The sequence below is a fragment of the Muscardinus avellanarius genome, assembly GCF_963383645.1.
Source record: "Muscardinus avellanarius genome assembly, chromosome: 5".
NCBI classification, from domain to species: domain Eukaryota; kingdom Metazoa; phylum Chordata; class Mammalia; order Rodentia; family Gliridae; genus Muscardinus; species Muscardinus avellanarius.
Window position 1 is genome coordinate 10,429,335 of NC_137790.1, and position 13,292 is coordinate 10,442,626.

At 45.0% G+C, this 13,292-nt stretch overlaps 1 protein-coding gene across 3 annotated transcripts in view; it reads left to right on the forward strand.

Moving 5' to 3' along the window:
- RUNX1 (RUNX family transcription factor 1) overlaps positions 1–13,292 on the forward strand; it is a gene marked incomplete at both ends in the record, with an annotated part of 264,148 nt that overhangs the window by 191,043 nt on the left and 59,813 nt on the right. For all 3 annotated transcript variants that reach the window (XM_080695878.1, XM_080695879.1, XM_080695880.1), the window contains one exon: positions 4,224–4,328. In XM_080695878.1, coding sequence (XP_080552004.1) covers positions 4,224–4,328 — 105 coding nt within the window. The remainder of the gene's footprint in view (positions 1–4,223; positions 4,329–13,292) is intronic.

Genomic DNA, 13,292 nt, shown 5'->3' on the forward strand with positions numbered 1-13,292 from the left:
TCATGCTCACCATGACAAGCAGAGATTTCACAACCATCCACATCGGTTGCATTTCTTGCCCAAGTGGGCTCATCTGTGGTTAACCAGGGAAGGTTGTGAGCGTTCGACAGCCAGCGGCTTGAATCCAGCCCTGTCAGAGACTGCGCTTGAATGCCGAACCAGGCTCTCAGTTAGCTGTCGAGGACAGTGTATGCCCGATAGTGTCACAGGGACAGTGTTCATTTGGGGGGCAGAGGTGGGACACAGACGAAGGACAAGGAGCTTGTGTTACTGGTGCCAGCGCCACAGAATTGGCAGGTGGAGTTTCGTGACGTCAGTGGCAATGACGTAAAAAAAAATCAGTGAGCGGAAAGCCTGGGGACAGGGATTCTGTCGTGTGTGTGAGCTGTGGGACTTGGAAGAGATTTTTTAACCTCTCTGAACCTTGGCTTTGCCACCTATTAATGAAGGGCAGCAAAATGTGCCTTGTCTATTTCATGAGATTGTTTTGAGACCCAAATGAAGCCGTCCATGGGAGAGCGTTTGAAAAGTCCTAAGTTCTACACAGACCTAAAAATGCCAGAATTATGACTGCAGATGCTCTGGGCTGTCCTTTAGGAAATTATGGGTAGGACAGTTAGTTACGGGAGGACCCCACAGGAGCAGGATGTGTCAGAGGTTGGAACAGGCCTGTTGTGCTCTTAGGACATTTCCCATCTCTACTGGGTTGGCCGGTGTCCCCTAAAAGTTCACATCCACCTGGAATCCTATAATATGCTCTTATTTAGAAATAGTGACTTTGTCGATGTAATTAAGTTACGGTAAGGTGGCCCTGCGTCCATGGCTGGTGTCCTTGTAGGGAGAGGGAGGTTTGGAGCTGGTGACACAAGCAGGAGAAGACAGAAACAGTTACTGGAACAGAGAGCCTGTTCCCAAGCAGGAAGCCAAAGAGGCAGAAAGTGTCTCCTCCCCCAGGGCCTTTGAAGGAAGCGCAGCCCTGCCCACGCTCCGATTCTGGACTCGTGGCCAGAGCTGTGAGAAGATAGGTTTCTGTTGTTTGTGGTCATTATTACAGCAGCCCCAAGAAGTGTGTGCAGAGCCAGGCGTGATGGAACACGCCTGTAATCCCTGTACTTGGGAGGCCGAGACTGGAGATTCACAGGTTTGAAACCAGCCTCAGCAGATCAGCAAGACTCTCCACAACCTAGCGAGACCCCACTTCAAAATAAAAAAGTAAAATGTGCCAAAGGTAGAGCTCAGAGGTAGAATGCCTCCGGATTCAATCATCCCTAGTACCAAAAAGAAAAAGAAAAAAAATGAACAGTGTTTTAATGAAGCTTGTGAACTGCTGAAGCTGGGGGCTACAGAGGGAGTGTCCAGGGACCCACATGTTACACGTGCTTAGAAGATAAAAGCAGAGAATCCAATGATGTCGTATTGTAGACGGCCACAGAGTCCCTCTCTTTATAGATGGGGAAACTGAGGTTTAAGGTGGTAGAGTACTTTGTATGGGAATTCAAATATAACTTTCCAGGGGGAGCCAACTTTCTCTCTCTCTCTCTCTCTCTCTCTCTCTCTCTCTCTTTCTACACACACACACACACACACACACACACACACACACACACACACCCTAGCCTACTGAGGCTCTACACACACACACACACACACACACACACACACATACACACACCCTAGCTTACTGAGGACTGGGTAATATCACTGCCATTTGCTGGTTCATGCCCATGATTCCAGTACTTGCAAGACCAGGCCAGCATGGGGCAACTTAGTGAGACTCTATTTCAAAATAATAATAAAATAATAATATAGATAACAATAATAATATAGATAATAATTTAAAAAAAGGACTGGGAATGAAACTCAGAGGTAGAATGCCCCTGGGTTCCATATCCAGTACAAAAAAAAGCCATGATGTGCTAGGTGAAGCAGCCTCCGTCCTCTCAGTCACTCTGGGCTGGCCCTTTCCGTCGTATACTCCGAGGCACGGACTGCAAGTTCTCAGGGATTTTTGGTGGAGCATTTTCATGATTAGGGATCGTGGCCTTTCTATACCCAAGGTTATATTCTCATTGAGATTTTTTCTGTGGCTCTCCTTTGTATCAAAGCATACGCGACAATGGAAAACATTATGTTCTTTCTAACTTGGAGAAGGAAAATAAGTTTTAAAATGGTAAATGATTTTTGGAGCAGATGAGGCAGTAGAAAAGCACGGCTTATTTTTCTTTTATTTATCCTGAGTGTCATTTTGTGCTCCATGATTAAAAGAAACTATGTTAATTAAAGAGCTACTATTTGGACATAGAAACGACTGTCATACTTTTCTAATTTTTGAAGATTTTGATATTCAGCTCAGCATGCCGGCGCACACTTGTAATCCCCACGCTTGGGAGGCTGAGACAGGAAGATCGCAGGCTCGAGGCCAGCCTCAGCTACTTAGTGAGGCTCTCTGAAACTTAATGAGACCCTGTTTCAAAATAAAGAATAAAAAATAGAATTGGGGGTATAGCTTGGAGTTAAAATGCCCCTGGGTTCCATCCCCAATACCTCAAAAAACAAAAACAAAAAATAGTCAAGGCCTTTGTATTCAAACACACACTTTTGAATATGTCTGCTAGAGTTCTTTTCATGATTTTACTCATATCAGATCACTTAATTCCTCCCCCCCAAAAATCTATAAGGCAGGAGAAGTTTTAGGTACCCATCTTCCAGCCATGGGCACCAAGACACAAAATCGTCAAGAGGTCAGAGGTCAGCCAGCCAGAATTCAAACCCGGAATCTTCTCCCAGAGCTACTAGGCCCAAAAGAAATGTGTTTAAATTAATACAGCAGACAGTGCAGATGTGCTGCTGCTCTTCACAAGTATATGAAAAATGTGTACACGGAGATCCAAGCATACTGACATTAATAGTGCTTTATTGAATTTCAGTCTGTCAGTTATATATCCTTAAGGTCATTTATTGGCCATAAATGTGATTCTGGCCAATCTTGCATTGCTGTTTGCAGATAACATTTGAAATTGGCCAGCAGTTAATATATATTTGTGTGTGTGTGTGGTACTGGGGTTCCTGGAAGCCCTTCTGCCTCCGGGCTACACTCCCAGACCTATTTTATTTTTGGAAACAGGGTCTCTTATGCCAGCGCGGCTGGCTTCGAACCTGCGCGATCCTCCTGTCTCCGCCTCCCAAGCGCGGGGATTACAAGCGTGTGCCACCATGTCCGGCGCCCAACAGTTAATATTTTAAGAACACAGAATAATTCTAATTTAGCGTGTATCCCAAACTTCAAAATTCTATCTTTTCTCATCCTGAAAAGTACACACAAAGTTACGAGGAAAAAGATGGACATAGTTTCTCTTATTCCTCTTTGCCCTGAGTTTATAAATACCTGGGAGAAGTGAGGGGCTGGGGAATGAGGACCAGGGAGTGGATACCAGCCACACTCGGTGATTTCTGTATTTTTTGTTGTTGTTTTGTCTTTTGTTTTTTTATTTGTGGTACTGGGGATGGAAGCCAGGGACATTCTACCTCTGAGCTATACCCCCAGCCCTATTTTTATTCTTTATTTTGAAACAGAGTCTCACTGAGTTGCAGAGGGCCTCACTAAGTAGCTGAGGTTGGCCGCAAACCACCATTCTCCGGTCTCAGCCTCCCGGATACTGGGATTACAAGTGTGTGCCACCCCCACCCTCTGGTAATTTCCAGGTTTGATATATGAGAAAATACATTCTAGTCTCTCCCCGTCCTGTGCTGGTTATTAGTGGTTGAATTAAAGCCACTAATAACCACGTAAGTGTGCAACGCTGCACCTTCACCCTCACCATAGGTGTGCATTCATTGGAGGTGTGCATTTCAGAATTTAGCAAAGCTGGACTCGGGGCAGTTTGGAAAAACCAACACCCCTTGCAAAGTGTCTAAGCTTTTCCAGTCTGAGGGTACCACACCCAGATGAAGCTCATTTTTTTTATGGGGGTCTGGGGATGGAACCCAGGGGCGTTCGGCCTCCGAGCTACACCCTCTGCCCTATTTTTTATTCTTTATTTTGAAACAGGGTCTCACTAAGTTGCAGAGGGCCTCACTAAGTAGTTGAGGCTGGCTGTGAACCGAGATCCTCTGGTCTCAGCCTCCTGAATGCTGGGATTCAGAGTATGCAAACTAACCAGCCCTCACCCCACAGTGGTATTGGGGCCGCTCCCTAATTCTTTTGCATTCTTTGTTGCCAACAGGGAAGAGCTTCACTCTGACCATCACCGTCTTCACAAACCCACCGCAAGTCGCCACGTACCACCGAGCCATCAAAATCACAGTGGACGGACCCCGGGAACCCCGAAGTAAGTGAGCCCCGTCGGGGCTGGAACGCTGGCTGGGCTGGCGCACTCGGGCACCCAGCGTGCTTCACAGTCTGTGGTCCAGCCTCCCCACCAGGAGCTTGTCAGGCCCCTGAAGGAAGAAGGGGTTTATTGATAACACTCTTTAAGGTAGCCTCCGGGCACTGGGCTCTTTTTGAAGTATCCTCTTTTGAGGTCAAAGGAAATTAGGCCGAGTGAAGCCCATGTTTGAGGCATTGGGGTCGTATCAGACTAACAACTACTCTCTCAAATACATGATGGGAATTCAACAGTAGCAGAGACACACGGGGAGTGGAAGGTTGGCCCAGGCACGGGGCTGGCCAAGAAAGACCGGAGGCTCGGAGCGCAGGCGGCCGATTGCCCGCCAGGCTAGTTAGACAGCCTTTTATTCATCCGTTAAGGTCTGAGATGAAAACTATGAAAATGAGCTTTTGCTTTCTCTGGCGTACATCAAAATCTGATGACACCATTGTTTAAAATAGAGAGCAGGAGGGTTAGGAGAGTGCCTGGGGCAAAGCTGTAAATATAGAAAGACGGTACCAAAATATAGCTCCTGTGAGGAAAGCTTTTTCAAAAAGGAGTGGGGTTGTTTAGTCTGCAGAAAAGATTTCTTCGCAGTGATTTAATGACTATCTTTGGGTAAACACTAGAGTAACGCTCTCCTCCAGAGCCACACCCGCCCCAGGAGCTGAGGCTGGGCCCTGGGTCCCTGTCTGTGGTCTGTGAGCTGCCGGGAGCCCGGGCCCAGCACCCGTGTGTCTCCAAACCGTACGGGGTCCCTGGTGCGCGGTTACTATCTTCTCTCAGAGTTTGGGATCTTAGCAAATGAGTCTCCCTCTGGTCCCCAGAAGCTGAGATGCAAAGAGACCGGGGGTAGAAGGGATGGGTAAAACTGTAGGCTCCGGGGTGGAGCAAGTAAAATTCTTCAGGCTTTAACAAGTTTCAGAGCCTCTCTGAACCTTAGTGTCCTCTTTTACAAAATGGGAATTCTGATGAGAGCTTCCTTGTCCGAGCAGATGAAAGCATGCTGGGTGCCTGGTACAGAGAAGGAACTCTGGAAATGTTAGCGACCCCCAGGGGAGCATCCCTGCCTCTGTCTCTGCTCCAGCCCCCCCCCCCCCCACCAGATGGCCTTCCCTCTAAGGTGGTTCTCTGGGGTACATGCTCATCCACTGTTACTGCAGCTTGATACAGCCGCCCCTGAAGTCCTGGCCACAACCTCCAGTGTCTGATCTGCCTGCTAAAGCAATTCCCTGACTGCCTCTACTTTCCCAATGCACCAAGTGGATGGCACCCATAGAGAGGGCTAGACCCCAGGAAGAATGGGTCCCTGGCCTCCACCTGCTGTGCCCAACAGCTCCTTCGATTTTTCCTGGAGTGCCCGCTCAGGTTTTCTCTTTAAGCCCACTAAGGCTTTCTGGCCATGTCCAGACTTGGGGAACCCTGAAACTTGATTGTACCCCCACATTGCTCTTTCTATGTCCAAAGCAGACTAAAGACCACGCAGTGCAGCGAGGAAACACCGTGGTACTTCCTAGGTTTCCAGGGCGGGAATGGCTAAGGAAAGACTGGCAGTAAACCTCGCAGAAACAGGATGTAACGCCAAAGGGCCTGGCTCTCCACAGAGGACCAAAGGGGAAGCAGGCTTGCTTCAGGCAAGGTGCAGGCAGGGTTGGAGAGAGGTGCCTTTGAGAAGCTGGCGTAGACACGGAGGGTGATTAGACTCAGAGACAGGCTCATGAAGGGGCCCGTGCAATCTAACTTGAAACATCGAAGCAGCAGCCATTTATTGGAGGGTTCAGCTACGGACCCAGTTCAGGAAGAAGTTGAAACCGGGGACGCCTTGATATACCTACTCGCCCTACTCTCTCCTGCTTAGAAAAGGGCTGGTTTGTACTTCCCTGCTGGAGTTTCCTGTAACATGCAAAGAACCCACAAAGGGTTTGAACTTCGGGAAACCAATGGAGCTGCTCTCACTTTTAAGAATTGGCCGTCGGGAGGGGAAAATACGTCTCCACGCTTGGAATGGGCCGCCCAGACACACGGTTTACATAGCCCCTGCTGTTTTATAACTTAAGAACAGTCTTTAGGAGTGGCCCGGAGACCCGGAGAGCAGACAGAGGGATTTGCTCTAAAGAGGTACCCTTTTATACACGGTCTTTTCTGCCAAATGGAATTTGGGGTCTAGGGGAAAATTAAATGGGTGGAAATAAGGATAAACATGATGTAAAGAGGTGTTATAGCCCCAGGCAGGTAGACAGGCTCACATTTCACAAGAGACTTCTCAAGAAATACCAAATGCAAGCCGACTCCCAGGGTCACTAAGGAAATGGTAGCTTTTCTATTTGCCCAAAGGAGCCAGAGTGGGCGCCACCAGTGGTTTTATTATGCCTCTGCATTGTGTTTATTTGAGCATCTCGATTCAGGGTGGAAACGTTTTTTTCTTTTTCTTTTTCTTTCTTTTTCTTTTCGTGGAGCTTTTCTCTCTGTCACTTTACAATGGAATGGTAAGGGAGGACCCTGCATGTGCCCCAGGACATCCAAACAGTGTCAAGTGTCTGGATTAATGAGACCCCTCCCGTCCCTCTGTGATGATGGCGCCACAGATTCTGGGCCATTCTGACAAAATGGTCCTGGCATGGCCAAGTCAGTGTTGCAGGATACTCTTGCTTCATGAAATCAAAGACTCTGGGTGACAGAAGGGACCTGAGAGCCACCAGGATAAGCACTCAAAGAAAACGGAAAGCAGCCCCAAAGAAATGCAGCGATTATCCCAGGTCCAAAAGGAATAGTGGGTGATGACGCCAGAAATAGGATGAGGAGTCTCTGATACCTAGTCCTGGATTCTTATGCATCCATTCACCTGTCCACTCATCTGTTCATCCTTCATCCATATGATACTGTCTTGTACACCATCTATTATAAACTCTCTTACTTGCCCTTGATATTCTCATCTTAGAAATAAGGAGTTGGCCTATAGGATTTCTCACATCCATCCCAGTCCTAGGATCAGCTAGAAAGAGCAGATGGTAGTGCCTCGTTGCAGGTATGAAGCCTTAATAGGAAGTGCTTGCACAAAGACAAGGGAGAAATTTCAAATCATTCCACCCGCCAACAACTAAGGACTGAGTGTAGAAAACAGTATAGAAAAAAGGTCAGTGAGCCGTGCTGATGGGGTAGCTTGCTATTTCCCACGCCTCTCTCATGGTTTTGAGTGGTGAAGCTGTCATAAAAAGTATATTCCAAAGAGCATTCACAGTGATTTTCATGTCAGATAGCTACTTTACCCACTCATTTATAGTAACTGACCTGCGACTGACTTAGTCAAAACGTGTTCTTTTCTATATTCTATGGAAAAGTTTTCTATCTCAGACCAGTATAAGAATTAGTAATTGGTGGAAAACTGAACTAGGGTGGTTTTCTCCCACACAGCAGGGAGAGACGTGTTTTCAGTTCGTAGGTGGAACCTTCAGTAGCTTGTTAACAGAGTGAAAGATAGCTTACGCATAGAAGATTCAGTTTTTCAGGAAAAGGATGGCTAAGAGTTGATTTACAGAGTTTTTGTATTTCTGGGAATGCAATGGAAAACCCCAGGTCTCTCGGCCCGTGTGTCCGTACCTTAGTGAGTCTGTGATAGCACTGAGATGCCAAGGCATATTCCCTGCAGCTGTTTCATGAAACAACTCGAAAGCATGGCTTGGTTCAGTGTGGTAGAGGAAGATATTTTGCGGGGGAAGGTAGAGGAGAGCAAGCAGTAGGGGTTCTACGTGACCCTGGAGAGAGATCCTGGTGGTGTGGCTTGGACAGCCCTCACCTATATGCTCCAGTGTCTTTTACACCTGCAATCTTGAGAAACCTAATTAAAACTCACAAAGGCACTGAGAGGAATACTAGCCATCTCTAGGACAACATCCGCCCTCAGGTAAAGGAGTCCTTCACAGTGACCGGGCTCTGCTTCAGTCCCTGAGAGTCACAGTAATAGATAGCAAAGCAGAGAGGCCGAGCCATTCCTTAAAACTTGGGAGAATTGCCAGGAGCAGCAGTGCACACTTGTAATCCCAAGAGTTGGGAGTCTGAGACAGGAGGATGGCAGGTCTGTGGCCAGCCTCAGCAGCTTAGTGAGACCCTGTTTCAAAATAAAATAAAAAAAAATAGGTCTGGGGTATAGCTCAGAGGTTCAATCCCTAATAAGTACAAACCACAGGAGAGAAAAAAAGAAAAGAAAAAGAAAAGATGAACAGACAGACTTGGAAGAACTTTCTGGGGTGCTAGTCTTCTTGCTGATTTATCTTTTTTTAAAATAGGGAGCTATAGATAAATAACCAGCAGGCTTAACTCCTCATTTTTCAATGATTTTTACATACCTCATTGGAAAGATGTCACATGCATATAATTTTCTTTTATGACTTTGAAAGAAAATAGCAAACCTATTATATACATATGTAACATATATATGAAATATGTTTTCAATATATATGACATACATATGTGTGTAGAAATACACATATATTTGTGTGTGTGAAGTAGTCTTTATATATGGCAAGTATATTTTGAGTAAAGAAGAGAAATGAAAGGAAAATTACCCATGAATTTATGGTGGTGATAAACTAAAAAAATACTTAAAAGTCTAGATCGTTAGAAGAAAAATGTGGGGTGAGCATGTTTATGGATTATTCTCACAATTAAGTAACATACAGTTCTTTTGCAAATTGTCATTTTTGCTTCATAATAAAAACACCTAAAAATAACATGAATAGCTAATATTAGACTTTATCATTTGCCCCACGCCGTTTGTTCAAAGGGTTTCACACATATTTGTTTATATAACTCTCAAAAGAATGGATAAAAAAATATTAAAAGGAAGGAAATTGAGGACCTTCCCCAAGGCTGCTAGTCTAGTACTCCAGGATGACGCTAAGCAGGCCAGACTTCGGGATCCACAGATGCCCCGGTCTGTTTTTGAGAACTGTACTGTTATTTGAGCTTCGTTGCAGTGCAATGCCTGTATTCTTTATTAGGAGAGTTTAGCAATGCAGGTCTGGGTCACATGGTTTTCATTAGGAAAGCAGAGCCCTGTAGCTGTGCCGTTGTCTTCTGTAATGGCGACAGGAGGGATCAGAGGCTTCTTCCGGGAGGGGCTGGGGTGACGCACACCCCCAGGAAGTCTCTGACACACAGGCACTGCCAAGACAGGCTCACCCATTGGCTGTGTGCGTCCTGTTGGTGTTCTTGTGGACCTGGCGCAGTGGAGATGTAAACCAGGGACCATGCTTGGCATGAACCTCACACTCTAGTGTCAAGCAGGATGAAGCCCTGAGCGGGGCTTGGTGACGCACACCTGTAATCCCAGTATTTAGGAGCCTGAGACGGGAAGATCGCAGGTTCAAGGACAGCCTCAGCAACCAGTGAGACTCTCATCAATCTAGTAAGACCTTGTTTCAAAATAAAAATAAAATAGGGCTGGGGGTGTAGCTTAGAGGTAGAATGCCCCTGGGTTCAATCCCCAGTACCACAAAAAAAAAAAGAAAAGAAAAAAGAGAAAAAAAGAAACCCTGATCACCAAACATAAAAAAGTCAAAAAAGAAAGAAAAGAAAACCAGAAACCTGATCCACAAAAGAAAGAGAAAATAATTCTTTCTTCTCTTCTACCCAAATATAAAATAGGAGAAAGATAGAGGGTCAGAGAGAAGGAAAATACTTTACCTACCGGGATCCCCTCCTTCCCGCTGTGAAAGGAAAAAAATTCTTGGGAACTTTCACCTTGGTACTTTAATTTCCACTGTGCTAAGCTCCCCAACTACTGAAGACTTAGCAAAGGAGCTTTTAAAGCATTAATGATAATCATGGTTAAATGTTTCCAGGGAACTTTACAATGACTTCTTGTTCATTATTTTAGTATTATCCAACTAGACCAAGAAGAATTTTATGTGCATAAAAGATTTCCCTGACCCTTGAACTCAGGATAAGACCTGGAAAGATTCCTAGGGAAAATATAAATGTAGAGCTGCCCCTCATAGGCTGTGGTGAGGGGTCGGTGAATTCTCGGAAACTAACTACCCTGGTCTTATACCAAAGAATCTATGATGTTTTTAAACAGCACTGATACTGGAGAGAAAGAAAGAAAACCAGATATCCTTCCATGTACCAAGAAGAACTCAAAGAGATGGTCTAGGTATCTTCTCAGTATATAATGTACCGAGGAGAAACGCACATGAAACGTAAACCGTTACTTTGAAAATCGCTTTCCATCCGAACCAGTGCAAAACTCCGTCGCTATTTTGAATCCCACAAGTAAAGTCAAGACCTAAACAAAATACCGTGGTCCTTGTTGGAATTCATTCCGATGTTCTAAAAGAAAAACATAAATCCCTATCTGTATCGAGGCTTCCGCTTCTTAATCTTAAAATGTCTCAAAACATTTCTAGATCCTGAACTTGGGGACCTGGGTTTTCACATTGGCGCCACCAGGCCTGTGGGTGTGAACTTGGGCAATTATCTTAAGCACCTTAGTCCTCGTTTTCCTCTTCGGTCGAACTAGGCAATGGGACGAGGTAATCTCTAAATTAGTTCTTACTCAAAAGAGGTAACAAATTTTGCCAGCGGAATAGAGGCGGAGGTTCCCCACAAACTGGGCCTTCACAGGCCACAGCCTCTCAGCCACCTCGGGCATCACACACACACCCCCAAAGCCACCGTGCCAGGTGGTACAGGAGGTATCATTTTTTATTGTAAGGTTTTCAAAGGACTTTGTAATTTGCTTTTGAAATTCTCTGGCTAGGAGTGATTCATTTAATTTCCCACAACACCAATTTCTCTATCATCGCCATGGGATTATGACCATGAGATAGATTCCTGTGTTTGTCTGTGATAACTCTGAGGGGTGGCAATACCCGGGTGTCAGGTCCAGCTGAGCCTTTGTAAGATAGGGACAGCGGCCATCCTAATGTCAGAGGCTGGGATCTCAGTGCCACGGCCTCTGTGGACCACCTAGCCCCCCGGCCTGGCACACACTAAGAATTCGGAAGAGAGCGGCTATTATTCGTGTTTGGCCTTGGAATCTCTATGGAAATGAGAAAACACTAATCAAAAAAAGGTCTGTGGATCCTACATTTAAAAATTCATGATGTTGCCTTGCTGTTACATTTTTTGACATTTAATTAAACATTTATAAATTTTGATTTTTTTTGTTTCAGTTTTCATTTTGTATTGAGGCCCAGTACAGTTTCTTCTCCAGCTTATTTATGGACCCTTGAAACACTCCGGGCACCGTTCCTAAGTCCCTAATAGGAACAACGAACGTATCCCCTTATGTGCACTTTGTGAAAAACTTGGGAAACTTGTGTAACCCTGTCTGAGTAGCACTGAAAGTCTGTACTTGAGAGTAAGCACACGGGTCCTTTTTAGATATGCACGATAGAGCTAAATCTTCTAGACTCTTCTACAAAAAGGCAGGATTCTTGTATAATTGTCCTTGGGAAAATTGGTTCCAGGACATGCCGCAGATACCAAAATCCACAGATGCTCGAGTCCCTTGTGTAAGTAGCCTGATATTTTTGCATATAACCTCTTCCCATTCTCCCTTTATACTCTACTTATAATACCTAATGCAATGTCAAAGCTATGTAAATGGTCGGTACACTGTTATTGCTTAGGGAAAAGTGATTTCAAAAAACGTCTGTGCACGTTCAGGACAGATGTGACTTTTTTCCTCAGATATTTTCAATCCGGGATGGATTGAATCCACAGATGTGGTACTCACAGGTACGGAGGGATGGCTGTCCTAGGCCAGAGTGCTGTATCTCCCCACTGTGGCTGGAAGAAGCTCTAGCCACAGCTAAGCTTTGCAGCCATCAGCCACGGTCAGACACCCACTGAGTTCTTCATCTCAGTCTGGGCGCCTTCATCTGTGTGTGCCCGCTCTGTCTGCCGCCTGTGTACGATGGGGCCCATCTCTCCTCCTGGGATGGTCGGGCTCCATTGCCCTGTGCCTCTCCAGCAGGGGGAGGGGCCCCACAGCCAGCTGGTGGGCTGTGATTGGCCATCACAGCATGACAGCGTACCACAGTGCATCCGTTTCTCCACTTGTGGGCGAATTTTGAATTTTTATCCCTTAGCTCCTTTCCAATTTTCATTTTGAAAAAATTCTTGCGTTTTTGTTGTTGTTTAGTCTTATTTTTTTTTGTTTTCCTTGCGAGTGTTGCAGCTAGAAAAGGCAGTAGTAAGTTGATACATTGTTCTCTAAGAACTCAGCTACTACCAGATAATAATAATAATAATAATAATAATAATAATAATAATAATAATTTTGCTTAAATAAGTAAAAGCTCATCTTGGATCTGCATTTAAGTTCATCTGAGCTCATTTACAAGTTCCAAACTCCGCTATTCTTTCCATGTGCTTTTCCTTTAAAAAAGCAATTCTTTGGGAAGGCTTGCCTTTTGGCTATGAAAGAATTAAACGTTGACATTATGGAAGGGGTAAATTATGTATAATCTATTGGTGCGCATAATGGCTGTCTTATCCCACACGCCACAAGACACACAGTTGAATGGGAAATGCTTTTTTTTTTTCAATATAATGTTCATTGAGTTCTACATGTAAATGATACTGCATCCTTGAAAAAGTGTTCTGTAACCAGTAGCAGATATTCTGGATATGCCTCTGTAGGTAAAGCCACAGTTCTCTTCTGCTTGCCTTTTTTAAAAGTTACATGATGGAATTAATCTGCCAACTCCCTAGACCCCTATAAAGTCAGTTAATGGCAATACATTAATTTGGTGTTTCTGCAACTTACATATGCTCAGGTTCCATTAAAGCAAGTATTGACTACAGCCCGCACTGTTATCGAAATCTTTTAGTGTGCTTTCCTGCACTGAAGCGGCAGGCATCGGATATTTTATTTGCATGCTTGCTTTTGATTTTAGCTTGTAAGTCACTTCTGGTCAT